Source organism: Lolium perenne, chromosome 2 (assembly GCF_019359855.2).
Source record: "Lolium perenne isolate Kyuss_39 chromosome 2, Kyuss_2.0, whole genome shotgun sequence".
In the NCBI taxonomy this organism is placed as follows: domain Eukaryota; kingdom Viridiplantae; phylum Streptophyta; class Magnoliopsida; order Poales; family Poaceae; genus Lolium; species Lolium perenne.
The window spans coordinates 150,109,074-150,132,087 of record NC_067245.2 but is presented as its reverse complement, the minus strand read 5'-3'; the positions used below and the strand labels follow the sequence as shown (position 1 = coordinate 150,132,087).

Genomic DNA, 23,014 nt, shown 5'->3' with positions numbered 1-23,014 from the left:
GAGAAGTGGAGAGTTCCTCTGGACTGAGAGCTGATGCGCAGCCTTTCACGCCCAGGCGTATGACTAGGAGTGCAGCAGCGGCTGTTGATGCGAGGGGCAAGAAGGCACCCAAGGCCTCAGCAGCTGAGACAGTGCTACTCAAGGCACTTGGCATTTGCCCGGAGGAGCTGACAGTGGAGGAGGAGCACCTGGCAAGCTTCAAGGAGATCTTCGACTCACCACTTGGGGACAGACACGTGAGAATCATGGCGTCCATCTTCGGCAAGATGGTTCCCCAGAGGCTTGAGCAGTAGGAGAGCTGCAGAGTTGTGGTTGCGGCGCATTAGGCGTTAGGTTGTGTGGAGTGGAGTTTTGTATCAGTCTTTATGGATAGTAATCTAGAGATGTTGTTTTGGAACGTTCGTGGCACAAACGATCCAGCCAAAAGGAGTGCTATTAGGGAGTTTCTTCAAAGTTTGCATGTGAGCATTGTATGTATTTCGGAGTCTAAAGTTTCGGAGGTCGACGAGTTTTATGTTTCACAGTGTTTGGGTCCGACCTTTGACGATTTTGTGTTTCTGCCGGCGGATGAGACGAGAGGAGGTGTGGTGTTGGCTTGGGACTCCTCTGTAGTCCAGATTGACCATGTGAGTTATGATGCTAATGCTATTACCGGCGAGGTTACGTCTAGAGAGGGCGCCAAATGGTGGCTTACCACGGTGTATGGGCCACAGACGGTGGAGGAAAAGGTCACGTTCTTGGAGGAGTTGACGGAGAGAAGGACCCTTTGTCCGGGCCCATGGATGGTGGCCGGAGATTTCAATATGATTCTAAATGCGTCTGAGAAAAATAATGAAAATCTTGACAGAAGCATGATGCAGCGCTTCAGGGCCTTTGTCCAGGAGCATGAGCTAAAGGACCTTTATATGCATGGGAGGCTATACACTTGGAGTAATGAGAGGGATAGAGCTACCCTTACACGCATTGATAGGGTGCTGGTTTCGGTGGATTGGGACCTGCAGCACTTTGACGCAGTGTTGCAGGGTCTATCTTCATCGGTTTCGGACCATGCGCCTTTACACTTGGCTCTCAATGCGGCTTTCAGGCCGAAGCGGAGGTTCAGGTTCGAGACATGTTGGTTAAAGCTAGAGGGGTTTGATGAGGCTGTAAAGGAGGCATGGGTTTGTGACCCTGCAATTGTAGACCCCTTTCGGAGGCTGGACACGTTATTCAGAAACGCTGCTGAGTACCTGCAGATTTGGGGACAAAAGAGAGTTGGGAAGATCAAGCTGAATATCGCGATTGCTAATACCCTCATCCTTCGCCTAGACGTGGCCCAGGAGAGGTGCACGCTTACCCACATGGAGCTTTGGCTCAGGAGGATGCTCAAGCAGTCAGTGCTTGGACTGGCTTCGCTGGAGCGAACTATAGCCAGACAGAGGTCGAGGATTCGCTGGTTGAGAGAGGGGGACGCCAACACGGCGTTTTTTCATGCTGTGGCAAATGGTAGAAGAGTGAAAAATTATATTGCCTCGGTCAGGGTCGGTGAGGAGTTGATCACGGATCAGGAGAGAAAAGTGGAGACATTCACAGAGGCCTTCTTCCAGTTGCTAGGGAGGGTGCAGCCCAGAGAGCACACGCTGGATCTCGAAGCACTTGACATACCGACGGCGGAGCTACAGGACCTTGATGCTATGTTCACTGAGGAGGAGATCTGGGGTGTGGTCAAGGACCTACATCCAGACAGGGCACCGGGGCCGGATGGGTTCACTGGAGCTTTTTATCAGCGCGCGTGGCCGGTGATCAAAGGGGACATTATTGCTGGGCTCCTCAAACTCAGCGTTGGAGATGGTCGCGGATTTGCCCGACTTAACAGAGCCCTGATCACGCTGATTCCAAAAAAAACCTGATGCCACGGAGGTCAAGGACTACCGCCCCATCAGTCTGGTGCATAGCTTTGCCAAGCTTTTCTCCAAGCTAATGGCAAACAGGCTGAGGAGAAGGTTGGGAGAGGTGGTGAATACCAACCAATCGGCGTTCATACGTGGACGGTCCCTACACGACAACTTCATTTTAGTGAGACAGGTGGCTAGGAAGATCAACCTGCAGAGGCAGCCAGGAGTGCTGCTAAAACTTGACCTCACTAGAGCTTTTGATTCGATATCTTGGAGTTTTCTTTTCGAGGTTTTACGGCGCATGGGGTTTGGAGAGCGTTTCCTCAAGTGGGTGTCTGTTTTGCTATATACGGCAAACACCAGAGTGTTGGTAAATGGAGTGCCAGGGCGCAGATTTGTGCATGTCAGAGGGTTGAGACAAGGTGACCCCACTTCACCTATGCTGTTCGTCGCGGCTATGGAGGTGTTGACGGCGGCTATCAAGAAATCCACGGAGAGTCAACTCTTCTCTAGGCTTGCGGGGATCACAGAGCTACAGAGGATATCAGTCTATGCGGATGATGTCATAATCTTCTGTAAACCTCTGCACTTTGAGTTGGAGGGCATTAAGGCCATTCTCCGTGTCTTCGGAGAGGCCTCTGGGTTATGTGTGAACTACAGAAAGACATCGGCCACACTGATTCGTGGTCAGGACGGAGACGCCGACAGAGTTGCGGACACATTGGGGTGTGAGGTGGTGGGTTTCCCCATAAAATACCTAGGTATGCAATTGGCGCTGAGACCTTTGACGAAAGCGGAGTGGCAGCCGCTGATCGATCAAGTCATAAACTGTGTTCCTGCCTGGCAGAGGGGAATGATTCAGAAATCTGGGAGACTTATACTCCTTAAGTCAGTGATTAGTGCGCGACCTATTCATCAGCTGATGGTTGCTGAGGCGCCAGCTTGGGTGCTTGAGGAACTGGTCAAATGGATGAGAGCCTTCTTCTGGGCTGGGAAGAAAGATGTTAACGGAGGTCAATGCTTGGTTGCCTGGGACACTATTTGCAAGCCGACTAGGCTTGGAGGTCTGGGAGTGAAAGACTTGAGGCTCCAGGGGCTGGCCCTTAGAGTGAGATGGTGTTGGCTGCGTCGCACGGACCCTTCTAGGCCATGGCAAGGGTTGCCTGCGCTCAACGACACGGAAGCTAATGAGGTGTTCCAGAGCTTGGCAATTTTCAGAGTGGGAGATGGAGAGAGCACTCTATTTTGGACAGACAGATGGATAGATGGGAGAAGCGCGGGGGACATTGCCCCGGAAGTGACGGCTTTAGTCCCCACTAGGAGGAGGAACTCTAGAAAGGTCAGACAGGCTTTGCAGGAAGAAGCTTGGCTATCAGATATTGTGGGAGATCTGTCCATTGAGGGTTGGATGCAGTGCACCCTCCTTTGGGAGGCGATTGAGGGAGTTCCCAGGGATGACGGTAGGCCGGACCAGTTTGCATGGCGGGGATCGGCGTCTGGAAAGTACACCACCAGAGAGACATACGACATGCTATGCCAAGGGAGGATATCTTGGGCCATGGCAAAGCCGGTTTGGAGGTCGTTTGCACCGCTTAAGTGCAAAATCTTTGGTTGGTTGGCTCTCAGACACAGGCTCTGGACTTCGGATAGGAGGGCTCGGCATGGTTTGCAGGACAATCCGGACCCCTGCGCTACCTGTTTGCAGGAGGAGGACACTGTTGATCATATTCTTTCGCATTGTCCGTACGCCAGAATGGTTTGGTTTGGATGCTTGACAAGGTTGGGATCACAGCTCCAGGTGCCACAGGAGAACACCAATCTGGAGCGCTGGTGGACGGAGGCGAGGAAGAGGCTTCGTAGGGAGGATAGGAGAGAGTTCGACACCCTAGTCCTGCTGATCGCCTGGACGCTCTGGAAGCAAAGGAATGCCAGGGTGTTTGGCAACCTTGAGAAGCAGCTGTCCACCGAACAGACCATAGACTCAGTGTTAGAGGAGTTCGCCCTTTGGAGGGCTGCGAGAGGAGGGGAGTGGAGAATCATGCCGCGAGAGTAGGCTTTTAGGCTAGGGTGGTGTGTGTGTGGGTCGACTGCGGGTAGATGCTTGCATCCCCCGTTGGTCTCTTGTATATTTTTGCTCCCTGCTATAAAGATCTGGCACGCTTTTCGCGTGCCCGCGAAAAAAAAAAAAAAAAAAAGAATCATGGCCAAACACCTCCATGCGATGCGGCTTATTAGCACCTGGAAAACTCGTACCACATGTCCACATGGATTATCTTCTGTGGGCCTACTTGAATTCCGTCGATTTATGTCTGTTTTGAACGCGGGAACCTTTTCCGATTCCTGAGGGATTTGAGCTGTTTCTTGAACGACTCTCACGAGTTTCATGTGCTCGAATTGGCCTGGCTGCGGGTCCAGTGTAGCGACAGGCAGAGAAAGATGAAGCTCGAAAGGGAAGCAAACAAAAGTCATCATTCCACGGCACATGAGATGAGCTTCCAGCGACTAGACTTTGAAAGTTGAAACACACCGTCTCTGAAGCGACTAGTGCCTTGGCGTTTTGACTTCGCTTGTTTTCGGAAAACGTGGGGAGACAAACTATTGGCAGCATCTGCGCCGGCTTACTTCAACTTCTGACTGTCGAATGTCGATCCACCCGTGCGGAAGCTTCAGAGGCTGCACAAGGGGACACCATACGGTGGATGAACGCTCCCGTTGTGGGAACTGGCTCTAGTATTGAAAACGACACATTGCCAATTTCATGAATCTGAAATGAAGGACTCGGTGTGCGTTAAGTATTGAGTAATAATGACCTAATCACAGGATGATCGCTTCGTCAACACCACGGGGGGAGATTTTAGCTGCAAGCAGCCGGGCGACAGTAACTAATACTGCTACTTAATCCGGGGGGTCACAGGTTTCTCCGTGCACATGCTTTGCAAATGTCAAATTTGTATTAGACCAAATATCTGCTGCCACTTTATGGAAAAAAAAAATCTGCTCCCAAAATGTGATTGGAAGAATTGCCATCTTGTATTTACACTGAGAAGGTTCTTTTAAAGGAATATACTGATATAAAAACATAAGGGCTTAGGCTCAGCTTTATATATAAAGTCACGAGTGGCAGCAAACAGATTTAGATACAACTTACACATCACAAGTTCGATCAACCTAGATCACAGACAAAGGACACCACCGGCCGGCAGGAGAGAATAGATGGTTTGCAACATAGCATACACACACATAACATGTCTCAAGATCTAGTCTGTGCGTGCAGTCTCCTCACCGCGCCTAGCGCCTTGTCCAGCAGCTTCTTATCGCTCAGTCTGACCACCCTCCAGCACTGCATATGAATCGACGTTTGAAAGAAAACATCAGCTGAATTGCTAATCATTTTCCTCTCAATACTCAGTTTGTTGTGAATGTTTCATGGTGTCCACCACTGGGTTGCGAACGTGAACCAAACTAATCTACGCCAGCTACACCTTGGGAAAGGGCAATGAAAACACCAACCTAGCTGGGTTCCAATCGTAGTGCAAGAGCTCCCTAACCCCTGACCAAGTGAAGCAGGCGAGGGGGCACCAGAAGAAGATGTGGTTGCAGTATTCTAGTTTTTCACATAGCGAGCAGGCATCTGTGGAGGGGCCTGTCGCTTCGCTACCTGATCACTAGATCACATCTGATGTAGCCACGCCCAAGGTCAACACTACACCAAGTCCAACTAGTCCCCCAAGTGGACCGATGACACGAGCTCGAGTCAAAGCGCTACATGATAAGGTGAACTCAATCCTCTCTACACTTGACCTTGACACGCCTTTGGACGGAATGCTACCTCATGCCGAAACTCTATGTGTCATTAGGTACAAGTTTCATCGAGGATACGAGGGAGAGGAGGCACCAATGCTCAAGGAAGAGAAAGAGAAGAAAGAAGAAGAAGATAAGAAAGCAGAAGAAGAAGAAGAAGAAGAAGAAAAAGAAGAAGAAGGAGAAGAAGAAGAAGAAGAAGAAGAAGAAGAAGAAGAAGAAGAAGAAGAAGAGGAAGAAGAAGAAGAGGAAGAAGAAGAAGAGGAAAGACGATAAGAGGAAGAAGCTCCTGCCCATCCGGTCATACAGGCCATCATGGCCGGTCAGACCGGCCCTTGCCCTGAAGCCTCGACACACGGACCAGGAAGTCCGGCCGGTCTGACCGGGCCAACCTGGGCGACCCAGCTGCGTTACCAGGAACTTGGGCCGGTCATACCGGGTCCCAGGGCCGGTATGACCGGGTGCTCCCGACATGAAGACTTTAAGACTCATCTCATCCGTCCATTTTCATATCTATGGTTAACTTAACTTATGTGTAATGCCCCTTTTACCCTTGGACGAATCTGGACCTATATGTATCTCATCCCCCACCTCAATTAGGGTTTAGATAAGATTTGAGGATTATTACTTGAGCTTTGTCTCCCTAGAACTATGTTCTTTGTATCAAGACACTCTTGAGGGATTCTACTCTTCATGGATGACTCAAGGCTTCCCCCTCTTTCATCCAAGCTCTAGTTTGAATCTCCATCACCAATCTCTCACTTCTTGGATTCTACCCAAGGGTCTTTCCAAGAAGTGGTTCTATTGGCTTGGTCTAACCTACCAAGGGAGTAAATTTGGTTTGTGTTGGGTTGTGTGTGTTTTGATTTGAGTTTTTGTGTGTTCTTCCCCTTTCTCATCCTTCCCATCCACACACTTGGTCAAATTCGTGAGATCTGGCACTCTCTAGCCCTTAGGCCTCATCAAATGGTATCGAGAGCTCTTGGTTGCCACAATTTTGACCCCCACCACCCCCAATTTCACCCCTAGAAGAAATTCGAAAATCCCCAAAAATAGCCCTAATTTTCCTTTTGTTGGATCTGCAATTTGGTTGAGTTTTGAGTGGTTTTGATCCATTGATTTAGTGTCCCTAGTGTTGATCTACTTTTCCCCCACTTTCTAGCCCCAAATTTTTCGTTTCCATCGATTTTGGGTAAAATCCCCTCAAGAACAGCTCAAGAACAACTCAAATTTGAGCCCGACCGGCCCTAGGACCCGGTACAACAGGCCCACCCGGTTTAACCGGCCCCAAGACCCGGTACAACCGGCCTGCACAGGGAAAAGTCAACCAAAAGCTGTTTTGGCCCAAAATTGTTCCCTCTAACTTGTGTTTCTTGTTCCGGTTTGAGTGCCTTTGTTGTGACATTAACCCGCAGCCACGAAGCACGCGAAGACAACCTCGGCACCCCGAACGAGCAAACGTACACTTGCCGCCACCACCATATTGCAAGTTGCATGATCATCACCGCCTGCGCCCCATCTAGGTATAACTTGCACCACCATTGTATCTCTCTTCCTTTTGCGACCTATCCTACCGAGCATTGCATGTCAAGTGTTGCGAGACATTGCATGTGGCCCCGTTGTGAGGTGTGTGTAGAGTGTGGAGTCAAGCTTATAAGCAAAACTCGTGTGGCAAAATAGCAAAGCGAGGCTAACGCTAACATAGTGCGAGAAAAAGCCGGAAAATACAAAAAAGAAAAGAGTGTCAAGTGCCACAAAATACAAAAGAGAAAAAGCTTTTAAGCAAAAAAAAAGAAAAGAGAAGAGAGGCCGCGTGTGAATCTTGGTGTCTCTCCTTTTGCAACCAAAGCTTTGCCTCTCCTTAGTGTGACACCGAGCACCACCTTGCTAATTAGTTCTTGTGTTTATTCCACTCGTTCCTTGGTCGCACAAACCCCATTCATCTCGTGTGTGAGTTTCGCATCATTCTGTGTTTGTAGTGATCATCACTTTGACATTTGATTTTTGAATTTCACCCACTCTTAACAATAGCACTCGATTTCAGATTTCATCATTTGGATGTCCACCACCCTCACCTACCACCATATTTGCTAGCCTTTGCGTGTGTTTTTGTGTGAGTACCCCAACACAAATCGATTTGCTCTCGGTATCGTTAGTTGACCCAATTCCATCACTTCAAGGTGAGACTCAAAGGTAATTTCCTCCACTAACCACCACCATATAGCTCTTTCCTTGATATCATGGATAGGAGTGGAGATAAAGCAAAGGAAGATGGAGTACTCCAAAACAATGAGAGGTTGGTTACTGATGTCTACGTTCCCCCTCCTTTCCTGTAGACAGTGTTGGGCCTCCAAGAGCAGAGGTTTGTAGAACAGCAGCAAGTTTTCCCTTAAGTGGATCACCCAAGGTTTATCGAACTCAGGGAGGAAGAGGTCAAAGATATCCCTCTCATGCAACCCTGCAACCACAAGCAAGAAGTCTCTTGTGTCCCCAACACACCCAATAGGTGCACTAGTTCGGCGAAGAGATAGTGAAATACAGGTGGTATGAATATATATGAGCAGTAGCAACGGTGCCAGAAAATAGCTTGCTGGCGTGTAGTTGATGGTGGTAGTATTGCAGCAGAAGTAACACAGTGAAACAGTAAACAAGCAGTAGTAACGCAGCAGTATTTAGGAACAAGGCCTAGGGACTACACTTTCACTAGTGGACACTCTCAACATTGATCACATAACAGAACAGATAAATGCATACTCTACACTTTTGTTGGATGATGAACACATTGCGTAGGATTACACGAACCCTCAATGCCGGAGTTAACAAGCTCCACAATAATGCTCATGTTTAAGTAACCTTATAGTGTAAGATAGATCAATAGACTAAACCAAGTACTAACATAGCATGCACACTGTCACCTTCATGCATATGTAGGAGGAATAGATCACATCAATATTATCATAGCAATAGTTAACTTCGCAATCTACAAGAGATCATGATCATAGCATAAACCAAGTACTAATACGGTGCACACACTGTCACCTTTACACACGTGCGGGAGGAATAGAACTACTTTAATAACTTTGCTAGAGTAGCACATAGATAAATTGTGATACAAACTCATATGAATCTCAATCATGTAAAGCAGCTCATGAGATCATTGTATTGAGGTACATGGGAGAGAGATGAACCACATAGCTACAGCGGAGCCCTCAGCCTCGGGGGTGGATTACTCCCTCCTCATCATGGAGGCAGCGATGGCGGTGAAGATGGCGGTGGAGACGGCGGTGGAGATGGCTCCGGGGGCAATTCCCCGTCCCGGCAAGGTGCCGAAACAGAGTTCTGTCCCCCGAATTGGAGTTTCGCGATGGCGGCGGCGCCCCTGGAGTCTTTCTGGAGTTTCGTCAATTGGTACTGCGTTTTTAGGTCGAAAGGGGTTATATAGGCGAAGAGGCGGCGCAGGAGGGCTGACAGGGTGGCGACACCATAGGGCGGCGCGGCCAGGGCCTGGGCCACGCCGGCCTAGGGTCTGGGGGCCCAGTGCCCCCCCTCTGGTCCTTCCCGGGTGTTCTGGATGCTTCCGGTGAAAATAGGAACTTTGGCGTTGATTTCGTCCGATTCTGAGAATATTTCGTTACTAGGATTTCTGAAACCAAAAACAGCAGAAAACAGGAACTGGCACTTCGGCATGTTGTTAATAGGTTAGTTCCAGAAAATGCACGAATATGACATAAAGTGTGCATAAAACATGTAGATAACATCAATAATGTGGCATGGAACATAAGAAATTATCAATACGTCGTAGACGTATCAGCATCCCCAAGCTTAGTTCTGCTCGTCCCGAGCATGTAAAACGATAACAAAGATAATTTTTGGAGTGACATGCCATCATAAACTTGATCATACTATTTGTAAAGCATATGTAGTGAATGCAGCAATCCAAGACAATGGTAATGACATGAGTAAACAACTGAATCATAAAGCAAAGACTTTTCATGAATAGTACTTCGAGACAAGCATCAATAAGTCTTGCATAAAAGTTAACTCATAAAGCAATAATTCAAAGTAAAGGTATTGAAGCAACACAAAGGAAGATGAAGTTTCAGCGGTTGCTTTCAACTTATAACATGTATATCTCATGGATAATTGTCAATGTAAAGCAATATAACAAATGCAATATGCAAATATGTAGGAATCAATGCACAGTTCACACAAGTGTTTGCTTCTTGAGATGGAGAGAAATAGGTGAACTGACTCAACATAAAAATAAAAGATTGGTCCTCCATAGAGGAAAAGCATCGATTGCTATATTTGTGCTAGAGCTTTTATTTTGAAAACATAAAGAGAGCATAAAAATAAAGTTTTGAGAGGTGTATGTTGTTGTCAACGAATGGTAGCGGGTACTCTAACCCCCTTGCCAGACAAACCTTCAAAGAGCGGCTCCCATTTTATTTTATTTTTGGATGGCACTCCTTCCAACCTTTCTTTCACAAACCATGGCTAACCGAATCCTCGGGTGCCTGCTGATGTCTACGTTCCCCCTCCTTTCCTGTAGACAGTGTTGGGCCTCCAAGAGCAGAGGTTTGTAGAACAGCAGCAAGTTTCCCTTAAGTGGATACCCAAGGTTTATCGAACTCAGGGAGGAAGAGGTCAAAGATATCCCTCTCATGCAACCCTGCAACCACAAAGCAAGAAGTCTCTTGTGTCCCCAACACACCTAATAGGTGCACTAGTTCGGCGAAGAGATAGTGAAATACAGGTGGTATGAATATATATGAGCAGTAGCAACGGTGCCAGAAAAGTGCTTGGCGTGTAGTTGATGGTGGTGGTATTGCAGCGTGAGTAACGCAAAGAAACAAAGAAACAAGCAGCAGTAACTCAACAGTATTTAGGAACAAGGCCTAGGGATTACACTTTCACTAGTGGACACTCTCAACATTGATCACATAACAGAATAGATAAATGCATACTCTACACTTTTGTTGGATGATGAACACATTGCGTAGGATTACACGAACCCTCAATGCCGGAGTTAACAAGCTCCACAATAATGCTCATGTTTAAGTAACCTTTAGTGTAAGATAGATCAACGCTACTAAACCAAGTACTAGCATAGCATGCACACTGTCACCTTCATGCATATGTAGGAGGAATAGATCACATCAATATTATCATAGCAATAGTTAACTCCATAATCTACAAGAGATCATGATCATAGCACAAACCAAGTACTAACACGGTGCACACACTGTCACCTTTACACACGTGCAGGAGGAATAGAACTACTTTAATAACACATCACTAGAGTAGCACATAGATAAATTGTGATACAAAACTCAGATGAATCTCAATCATGTAAAGCAGCTCATGAGATCATTGTATTGAAGTACATAGTAGAGAGATTAACCACATAGCTACCGGTACAGCCCCGAGCCTCGATGGAGAACTACTCCCTCCTCATGGGAGTAGCAGCGGTGATGAAGATGGCGGTGGAGATGGCAGCGGTGTCGATGGAGAAGCCTTCCGGGGGCACTTCCCCGCTCCGGCAGCGTGCCGGAACAGAGATCCTGTCCCCCAGATCTTGGCTTCGCGATGGCGGCGGCTCTGGAAGGTTTTCGTGGGTTTCGTCAATCGGTGTAGGGTTTTCTGATCCAGGGGCTTCTTATAGGCGAAGAGGCGGCGCAGGAAGGTCGAAGGGGGGCCCACACCCTAGGGGGGCGCGCCCCCCCCCCTAGGCCGCGCCGGGGTGTGGTGTGGTGGCCCTGCCTCCCTTCTCTGGCGGTTCTCGTGTGTTCTGGATGCTTCCGGGTAAAATAGGAACCTGGGCGTTGATTTCGTCCGATTCCGAGAATATTTCGTTACTAGGATTTCTGAAACCAAAAACAGCAGAAAACAGGAACTGGCACTTCGGCATCTTGTTAATAGGTTAGTTCCAGAAAATGCACGAATATGACATAAAGTGTGCATAAAACATGTAGATAACATCAATAATGTGGCATGGAACATAAGAAATTATCGATACGTTGGAGACGTATCAGCATCCCCAAGCTTAGTTCTGCTCGTCCCGAGCAGGTAAAACGATAACAAAGATAATTTCTGGAGTGACATGCCATCATAAACTTGATCATACTATTTGTACAACATATGTAGTGAATGCAGCGATCAAAACAATGGTAATGACATGAGTAAACAACTGAATCATATAGCAAAGACTTTTCATGAATAGCACTTCAAGACAAGCATCAATAAGTCTTGCATAAAAGTTAACTCATAAAGCAATAATTCATAGTAAAGGTATTGAAGCAACACAAAAGAAGATTAAGTTTCAGCGGTTGCTTTCAACTTGTAACATGTATATCTCATGGATATTGTCAATGCAAAGCAATATAACAAATGCAATAAGCAAGTATGTAGGAATCAATGCACAGTTCACACAAGTGTTTGCTTCTTGAGGTGGAGAGAAATAGGTGAACTGACTCAACATTGAAAGTAAAAGAATGGTCCTCATAGAGGAAAAGCATCGATTGCTATATTTGTGCTAGAGCTTTGATTTTGAAAACATGAAACAATTTTGTCAACGGTAGTAATAAAGCATATGCATCATGTAAATTATATCTTATAAGTTGCAAGCCTCATGCATAGTGTACTAATAGTGCCCGCACCTTGTCCTAATTAGCTTGGACTACCTGGATCATCACAATGCACATGTTTTAACCAAGTGTCACAAAGGGGTACCTCTATGCCGCCTGTACAAAGGTCTAAGGAGAAAGCTCGCATTGGATTTCTCGCTATTGATTATTCTCAACTTAGACATCCATACCGGGACAACATAGACAACAGATAATGGACTCCTCTTTTATGCATAAGCATGTAACAACAATTAATAATTTTCTCATATGAGATTGAGGATATATGTCCAAAACTGAAACTTCCACCATGGATCATGGCTTTAGTTAGCGGCCCAATGTTCTTCTCTAACAATATGCATGCTTAACCATAGGGTGGTAGATCTCTCTTACTTCAGACAAGACGGACATGCATAGCAACTCACATGAAATTCAACAATGAATAGTTGATGGCGTTCCCCAGTAAACATGGTTATCGCACAACAAGCAACTTAATAAGAGATAAAGTGCATAATTACATATTCAATACCACAATAGTTTTTAAGCTATTTGTCCCATGAGCTATATATTGCAAAGGTGAATGATGGAATTTTAAAGGTAGCACTCAAGCAATTTACTTTGGAATGGCGGAAAATACCATGTAGTAGGTAGGTATGGTGGACACAAATGGCATAGTGTTGTTTGGCTCAAGGATTTGGATGCATGAGAAGTATTCCCTCTCGATACAAGGTTTAGGCTAGCAAGGTTGTTTGAAGCAAACACAAGCACGAACTAGTACAGCAAAACTCACATAAAAGACATATTACAAACATTATAAGACTCTACACCGTCTTCCTTGTTGTTCAAACTCAATACTAGAAATTATCTAGACCTTAGAGAAACCAAATATGCAAACCAATTTTAGCATGCTCTATGTATTTCTTCATTAATGGGTGCAAAGCATATGATGCAAGAGCTTAAACATGAGCACAACAATTGCCAAGTATCACATTACCCAAGACATTTATAGCAATTACTACATGTATCATTTTCCAATTCCAACCATATAACAATTTAACGAAGGAGAAACTTCGCCATGAATACTATGAGTAGAAACCAAGGACATACTTGTCCATATGCTACAGCGGAGCGTGTATCTCTCCCATAAAGTGAATGCTAGGATCCATTTTATTCAAACAAAACAAAAACAAAAACACACCGACGCTCCAAGAAAAAGCACATAAGATGTGACCGAATAAAAATATAGTTTCAAGAGAAGGAACCTGATAATTTGTCGATGAAGAAGGGGATGCCTTGGGCATCCCCAAGCTTAGACGCTTGAGTCTTCTTGATATATGCAGGGGTGAACCACCGGGTGCATCCCCAAGCTTAGAGCTTTCACTCTCCTTGATCATGTTGCATCATACTCCTCTCTTGATCCTTGAAAACTTCCTCCACACCAAACTCGAAACAACTCATTAGAGGGTTAGTGCACAATAAAAATTAACATATTCAGAGGTGACACAATCATTCTTAACACTTCTGGACATTGCATAATGCTACTGGACATTAGTGGATCAAAGAAATTCATCCAACATAGCGAAAGAGGCAATGCGAAATAAAAGGCAGAATCTGTCAAAACAGAACAGTTCGTATTGACGAATTTTAAAATGGCACCAGACTTGCTCAAATGAAAATGCTCAAATTGAATGAAAGTTGCATACATATCTGAGGATCATGCACGTAAATTGGCTTAATTTTCTGAGCTACCTACAGGGAGGTGGACCCAGATTCGTGACAGCAAAGAAATCTGGAACTGCGCAGTAATCCAAATCTAGTACTTACTTTTCTATCAACGGCTTAACTTGGCACAACAAAACACAAAACTAAGATAAGGAGAGGTTGCTACAGTAGTAAACAACTTCCAAGACACAAAATAAAAACAAAGTACTGTAGCAAAATAACACATGGGTTATCTCCCAAGAAGTTCTTTCTTTATAGCCATTAAGATGGGCTCAGCAGTTTTGGTGATGCACTCGCAAGAAATAGTATTTGAAGCAAAAGAGAGCATCCAGAGGCAAATTCAAAACACATTTAAGTCTAACATGCTTCCTATGCAAAGGAATCTTGTAAATAAACAAGTTCAAGAAGCATAATGCAACAACCATAGAGAGATAAAACAAGTGTAGCTTCAAAAATTTCAGCACATAGAGAGGTGTTTTAGTAACATGAAAATTTCTACAACCATATTTTCCTCTCTCATAATAACTTTCAGTAGCATCATGAGCAAACTCAACAATATAAATATCACATAAAGCATTCTTATCATGAGTCTCATGCATAAAATAATTACTACTCCCAACATAAGCATAATCAATTTTATTAGTTGTAGTGGGAGCAAATTCAACAAAGTAGCTATCATTATTATTCTCATCAAGTGTTGGAGGCATAGTATAATCACAACAAAATTTACTCTCCATAGTAGGTGGCACCAAAAGACCACTATCATTATCATCATAAATAGGAGGCAAAGTATCATCAAAGAAAATTTTCTCCTCAATGCTTGGGGGACTAAAAATATCATGAAAACCAGCTTCCCCAAGCTTAGAACTTTCTATATCATTATCAACAATGGTGTTCAAAGCGTTCATACTAATATTACTACCAGCATGCAAATAAGATTCCATAGGTTTTTTAATTTTCGCATCAAACAATCCATGTTTTAAATCAGGAAATAGAATAAGAAGCTCATTGTTGTCCATTATGCCAAACTAGTGTAAATAAGAAACAAAAAGATGCAATTGCAGGATCTAAAGGAAATAGCTTCGAGCACACACACGACGGCAACAGAAAAATACTTTACCTGGGACCGTAGTATGAGAGCCTTTTACCTTTCCTCCCCGGCAACGGCGCCAGAAAAGTGCTTGATGTCTACGTTCCCCCTCCTTTCCTGTAGACAGTGTTGGGCCTCCAAGAGCAGAGGTTTGTAGAACAGCAGCAAGTTTCCCTTAAGTGGATACCCAAGGTTTATCGAACTCAGGGAGGAAGAGGTCAAAGATATCCCTCTCATGCAACCCTGCAACCACAAAGCAAGAAGTCTCTTGTGTCCCCAACACACCTAATAGGTGCACTAGTTCGGCGAAGAGATAGTGAAATACAGGTGGTATGAATATATATGAGCAGTAGCAACGGTGCCAGAAAAGTGCTTGGCGTGTAGTTGATGGTGGTGGTATTGCAGCAGTAGTAACGCAGTAAAACAGTAAACAAGCAGCAGTAACTCAGCAGTATTTAGGAACAAGGCCTAGGGATTACACTTTCACTAGTGGACACTCTCAACATTGATCACATAACAGAATAGATAAATGCATACTCTACACTTTTGTTGGATGATGAACACATTGCGTAGGATTACACGAACCCTCAATGCCGGAGTTAACAAGCTCCACAATAATGCTCATGTTTAAGTAACCTTTAGTGTAAGATAGATCAACGCTACTAAACCAAGTACTAGCATAGCATGCACACTGTCACCTTCATGCATATGTAGGAGGAATAGATCACATCAATATTATCATAGCAATAGTTAACTCCATAATCTACAAGAGATCATGATCATAGCACAAACCAAGTACTAACACGGTGCACACACTGTCACCTTTACACACGTGCAGGAGGAATAGAACTACTTTAATAACACATCACTAGAGTAGCACATAGATAAATTGTGATACAAAACTCAGATGAATCTCAATCATGTAAAGCAGCTCATGAGATCATTGTATTGAAGTACATAGTAGAGAGATTAACCACATAGCTACCGGTACAGCCCCGAGCCTCGATGGAGAACTACTCCCTCCTCATGGGAGTAGCAGCGGTGATGAAGATGGCGGTGGAGATGGCAGCGGTGTCGATGGAGAAGCCTTCCGGGGGCACTTCCCCGCTCCGGCAGCGTGCCGGAACAGAGATCCTGTCCCCCAGATCTTGGCTTCGCGATGGCGGCGGCTCTGGAAGGTTTTCGTGGGTTTCGTCAATCGGTGTAGGGTTTTCTGATCCAGGGGCTTCTTATAGGCGAAGAGGCGGCGCAGGAAGGTCGAAGGGGGGCCCACACCCTAGGGGGGCGCGCCCCCCCCCCTAGGCCGCGCCGGGGTGTGGTGTGGTGGCCCTGCCTCCCTTCTCTGGCGGTTCTCGTGTGTTCTGGATGCTTCCGGGTAAAATAGGAACACGGGCGTTGATTTCGTCCGATTCCGAGAATATTTCGTTACTAGGATTTCTGAAACCAAAAACAGCAGAAAACAGGAACTGGCACTTCGGCATCTTGTTAATAGGTTAGTTCCAGAAAATGCACGAATATGACATAAAGTGTGCATAAAACATGTAGATAACATCAATAATGTGGCATGGAACATAAGAAATTATCGATACGTTGGAGACGTATCACCTGCCAACAATCTCATACCATGAAGGAGTGCCTTTTTATTTTAGTTTTATTATGATGACACTCCTCCCAACCTTTGCTTACACAAGCCATGGCTAACCGAATCCTTCGGGTGCCGTCCAACAATCACATACCATGGAGGAGTGTCTATTTTTGTTAATTAATTTGGGACTGGGAATCCCATTGCTAGCTCTTTTTGCAAAATTATTGGATAAGCGGATGGAGCCACTAGTCCATTGGTGAAAGTTGCCCAACAAGATTGAAAGATAAACACCACATACTTCCTCATGAGCTATAAAACATTAACACAAATCAGAGGTGATAAATTTTGAATTGTTTAAAGGTAGCACTCAAGCAATTTACTTTGGAATGGCGGAGAAATACCATGTAGCAGGTAGGTATGGTGGACACAAATGGCATAGTGGTTGGCTCAAGTATTTTGGATGCATGAGAAGTATTCCCTCTCGATACAAGGTTTAGGCTAGCAAGGTTATTTGAAACAAACACAAGGATGAACCGGTGCAGCAAAACTCACATAAAAGACATATTGAAAACATTATAAGACTCTACACCGTCTTCCTTGTTGTTCAAACTCAATACTAGAAATTATCTAGACCTTAGAGAAACCAAATATGCAAACCAAATTTTAGCATGCTCTATGTATTTCTTCATTAACGGGTGCAAAGCATATGATGCAAGAGCTTAAACATGAGCACAAAAATTGCCAAGTATCACATTACCCAAGACATTATAGCAATTACTACATGTATCATTTTCCAATTCCAACCATATAACAATTTAACGAAGGAGAAACTTCGCCATAAATATTATGAGCTAAGAACACATGTGTTCATATGAACCAGCGGAGCGTGTCTCTCTCCCACACAAGCATGATGTAATCCAATTTATTCAAACACAAACAAAAACAAAAACAAACCGACGCTCCAAGAAAAGCACATAAGATGTGACCGAATAAAAATATAGTTTCAGGGGAGGAACCTGATAATGTTGTCGATGAAGAAGGGGATGCCTTGGGCATCCCCAAGCTTAGATGCTTGAGTCTTCTTAATATATGCAGGGGTGAACCACCGGGGCATCCCCAAGCTTAGAGCTTTCACTCTCCTTGATCATGTTGCATCATACTCCTCTCTTGATCCTTGAAAACTTCCTCCACACCAAACTCGAAACAACTCATTAGAGGGTTAGTGCACAATAAAAATTAACATATTCAGAGGTGACACAATCATTCTTAACACTTCTGGACATTGCATAATGCTACTGGACATTAATGGATCAAAGAAATTCATCCAACATAGCAAAAGAGGCAATGCGAAATAAAAGGCAGAATCTGTCAAAACAGAACAGTTCATATTGACGAATTTTAAAATGGCACCAGACTTGCTCAAATGAAAATGCTCAAATTGAATGAAAGTTGCGTACATATCTGAAGATCATGCACGTAAATTGGCTTAATTTTCTGAGCTACCTACAGGGAGGTGGACCCAGATTCGTGACAGCAAAGAAATCTGGAACTGCGCAGTAATCCAAATCTAGTACTTACTTTTCTATCAACGGCTTAACTTGGCACAACAAAACAAAAAACTAAGATAAGGAGAGGTTGCTACTGTAGTAAACAACTTCCAAGACACAAAATAAAAACAAAGTACTGTAGCAAAATAACACATGGGTTATCTCCCAAGAAGTTCTTTTCTTTATAGCCATTAAGATGGGCTCAGCAGTTTTAATGATGCACTCATAAGAAATAGTATTTGAAGCAAAAGAGAGCATCAAGAGGTAAATTCAAAACACATTTAAGTCTAACATGCTTCCTATGCATAGGAATCTTGTAAATAAACAAGTTCATGAAGAGCAAAGTAACAAGATTAGGAAGATAAAACAAGTATAGCTTCAAAACTTTAAGCACATAGAGAGGCATTTTAGTAACATGAAAATTTCTACAACCATATTTTCCTCTCTCATAATAACTTTCAGTAGCAACATGAGCAAACTCAACAATATAACCATCACATAAAGCATTCTTATCATGAGTCTCATGCATAAAATTATTACTACTCCCAACATAAGCATAATTAATTTTATTAGTTGTAGTGGGAGCAAATTCAACAAAGTAGCTATCATTATTATTCTCATCAGCAAATATAGGAGGCATATTGTATTCATAATCAAATTCATCCTCCATAACAGGTGGTAACAAAAGACTACTATCATTATAATCATCATAAATAGGAGGTAAAGAATCATCAAAGTAAATTTCCTCCTCAATTCTTGGAGGACTAAAAAGATCATGCTCATCAAAACCAGCTTCCCCAAGCTTAGAATTTTCCATATTATTAGCAACAATGGTGTTCAAAGCGTTCATACTAATATTACTACCAGCATGCAAATAAGATTCCATAGGTTTTTTAATTTTCGCATCAAACAATCCATGTTTTAAATCAGGAAATAGAATAAGAAGATCATTCTTGTCCATTATGCCAAACTAGTGTAAACAAGAAACAAAAAGTTGCAATTGCAGGATCTAAAGGAAATAGCTTTGAGTACTTACAATGGCGGAAAATAGCTTGGTAGCCGAGGTCCGGAGTGTGAGTACCTTTTACCTTTCCTCCCCGGCAACGGCGCCAGAAAATAGCTTGATGTCTACGTTCCCCCTCCTTTCCTGTAGACAGTGTTGGGCCTCCAAGAGCAGAGGTTTGTAGAACAGCAGCAAGTTTTCCCTTAAGTGGATCACCCAAGGTTTATCGAACTCAGGGAGGAAGAGGTCAAAGATATCCCTCTCATGCAACCCTGCAACCACAAGCAAGAAGTCTCTTGTGTCCCCAACACACCCAATAGGTGCACTAGTTCGGCGAAGAGATAGTGAAATACAGGTGGTATGAATATATATGAGCAGTAGCAACGGTGCCAGAAAATAGCTTGCTGGCGTGTAGTTGATGGTGGTAGTATTGCAGCAGAAGTAACACAGTGAAACAGTAAACAAGCAGTAGTAACGCAGCAGTATTTAGGAACAAGGCCTAGGGATTACACTTTCACTAGTGGACACTCTCAACATTGATCACATAACAGAACAGATAAATGCATACTCTACACTTTTGTTGGATGATGAACACATTGCGTAGGATTACACGAACCCTCAATGCCGGAGTTAACAAGCTCCACAATAATGCTCATGTTTAAGTAACCTTATAGTGTAAGATAGATCAATAGACTAAACCAAGTACTAACATAGCATGCACACTGTCACCTTCATGCATATGTAGGAGGAATAGATCACATCAATATTATCATAGCAATAGTTAACTTCGCAATCTACAAGAGATCATGATCATAGCATAAACCAAGTACTAACACGGTGCACACACTGTCACCTTTACACACGTGCAGGAGGAATAGAACTACTTTAATAACTTTGCTAGAGTAGCACATAGATAAATTGTGATACAAACTCATATGAATCTCAATCATGTAAAGCAGCTCATGAGATCATTGTATTGAGGTACATGGGAGAGAGATGAACCACATAGCTACAGCGGAGCCCTCAGCCTCGGGGGTGGATTACTCCCTCCTCATCATGGAGGCAGCGATGGCGGTGAAGATGGCGGTGGAGACGGCGGTGGAGATGGCTCCGGGGGCAATTCCCCGTCCCGGCAAGGTGCCGAAACAGAGTTCTGTCCCCCGAATTGGAGTTTCGCGATGGCGGCGGCGCCCCTGGAGTCTTTCTGGAGTTTCGTCAATTGGTACTGCGTTTTTAGGTCGAAAGGGGTTATATAGGCGAAGAGGCGGCGCAGGAGGGCTGACAGGGTGGCGACACCATAGGGCGGCGCGGCCAGGGCCTGGGCCGCGCCGGCCTAGGGTCTAGGGGCCCAGTGCCCCCCCTCTGGTCCTTCCCGGGTGTTCTGGATGCTTCCGGTGAAAATAGGAACTTTGGCGTTGATTTCGTCCGATTCCGAGAATATTTCGTTACTAGGATTTCTGAAACCAAAAACAGCAGAAAACAGGAACTGGCACTTCGGCATCTTGTTAATAGGTTAGTTCCAGAAAATGCACGAATATGACATAAAGTGTGCATAAAACATGTAGATAACATCAATAATGTGGTATGGAACATAAGAAATTATCGATACGTCGGAGACGTATCAGTTACACAACACAACCTATGGACTCAACGCCAAGAGCTCAAGGAGAAACTCACCTTGTTTGAGATGCGCATCGACGAGCAATATGAAGAAGTGGCGCACAACTTCACCGTTGTGAACCAAGATATGTCTCTACTTCGTGAAGCTACGGACAACTGATACGTCCAAAACGTATCTATAATTTTTGATTGTTTCATGTTAATATTATGCATTTGGCACTTGTTTTTGTATTAAGTTTATGATTTATTTGTACTAACCTATTAATAGTTGCAAAAGTGCACAATGTTCTTGTTTTACACTTTGATGTGTAGGAATTATCAAGAATACAAGAGGAAACCTTGTTGGAGTCGAATTGGAACTTTGCTAAAATCTGTCCCAGAACTGTTTTCGGAGATTGTCTGTTTGACCCTCAAAGATGACCTCCAACGGAGTTGGGCCTGAAGAGGAAGTTGTAGATAATTTTCTGCTGAACGTTCTGGAGTTAAAATTCTGCCCAATCGGATTTCGGACGTGGCCTGTAGGCCCGTTTTGGTGGAACCCTAAAAGGGGGTGACGGAAATCCGAGAAGCTATATAAAGGGAGGAAACCTAACTCGTGGAGGACACCTCCACACACGAATTTCAGCCACCAAAAGCCACGTTTTTGCCTCCCCCATATATCCCATCTCCATGGGGGAGGGCTCCCTTGAAGCCATGAAGGAGAGAGGCTAAGGGGCGGCGCTCCCCAACCTTGCCGGCGGCGGGGAAAGGAGTTCCCCGAGCCGCCGGCGCCGCCGCCGCCCTGCGCCACCGCGCTGCCCTCTCCGACGTCTTCACCGCCATCTCCATCACCATCCCCTCCCTGTATTCAGTGGTTCATCCTCTCATAAACCTCTGTACCGTCCTATGTAAACATGGTGTTTGATGCTATAATATTCATCCTATGATCTATGTCATGTTTATGTAGTATATTTGTCTTTTGATTGCTTTGTTGAATGTCTATGGTTCATTAGAGTTGTTTGTTGATATGGTACTGTCCTTTGGTATCCATTATACTTGTGCGCGCATGGATCAACACCATAGGGTTAGTATTATGTGCAAAGGAAGGGGTAGTCCTGCCGGAGTGACAGAAACCTAAGGGCTCAAACCGGTTAGTTGCATGTATGGGAGTAAGAGGACCATAAACTTAAGGCTATGGTTGGGGAAACCTTAATGCATTGTTATTATTTACGGATGTTTGCTAACAATCCAATCATATAGTACTTGTAATCCCAAGTAGTGGAACGCTTGTATATTTAGCCTCTCCCACATTGAAAACAACATCAAAGACAATGAACTAAATGTCTTCACTAAATAATCTTGGACAAAGCCACCACAATTACCACCACTTTTCCACACTCATGGTACTGTTAGTATATGGTTACTTAGTGTACTTTATTGCTGCAGCACTAACATTTACTTTCATGTATTTATTATCTTGCAAAGCTATCTCTCATACACGTATTGCTACCATAGTTTTATTTCCCAGATAATGCAAACGTTCAGTGCGCGTAGAGTTGTATCAGTGGTTGATAGAACTTGAGAGAATACTTATCCTACCTTTAGCTCCTCGTTGGGTTCGATACTCTTACTTATCGAAAAGGCTACACATGATCCACTATACTTGCGGGACATCAAGACCTTTTCTGGCGCCATTGCCGGGGAGCCATAGCGTAGGTGAATATTCTTGTGTGCACTTGTTTGCTTTGTCTCTAAGTAATTTTTATTTTCAGTTTTAAGTTGTTCTCTATCTTAGTATGGGTAGGGAATGCGAATTACAAAAAAAAAATAGTTGTAATTGTTATCTAAACGTTTTCAAAAATAGAGTGATTAGAAAGATGAGCAATTATTAAGTGGGGGTCGACCTTGAACACTTGTGTTCATGCCTATGAAATCAAAGCAAATATTTCCATGGAAGATTCTCATACAAAAACATGTAAATATTGTGTATATACCTCTGTACATAAAAATAAAATGCTAATTGTAGTCTCTAATAGAAAGTTAATGCTAGATTTGGATTTCTGCGCAGAGATAGATTTTTGCTGTCCACCGTTTTGAGCTGTATAGATTCCAGAAAAATTGAAACGTTCTGAAAAAATTCAAGCGTGATCCTCAGATATGTACGCAACTT

The 23,014-nt window shown here is 44.1% G+C and overlaps 1 protein-coding gene across 1 annotated transcript; it reads left to right on the top strand.

Moving 5' to 3' along the window:
• Window positions 1-782: 782 nt before the first annotated feature.
• LOC139835622 (uncharacterized) lies at window positions 783-1,889 on the top strand. Its single transcript, XM_071825483.1, has one exon. The coding sequence runs from the start codon at window positions 783-785 to the stop codon at window positions 1,887-1,889; it is 1,107 nt and encodes a 368-aa protein (XP_071681584.1).
• The last annotated feature ends 21,125 nt before the right edge of the window (window positions 1,890-23,014 follow it).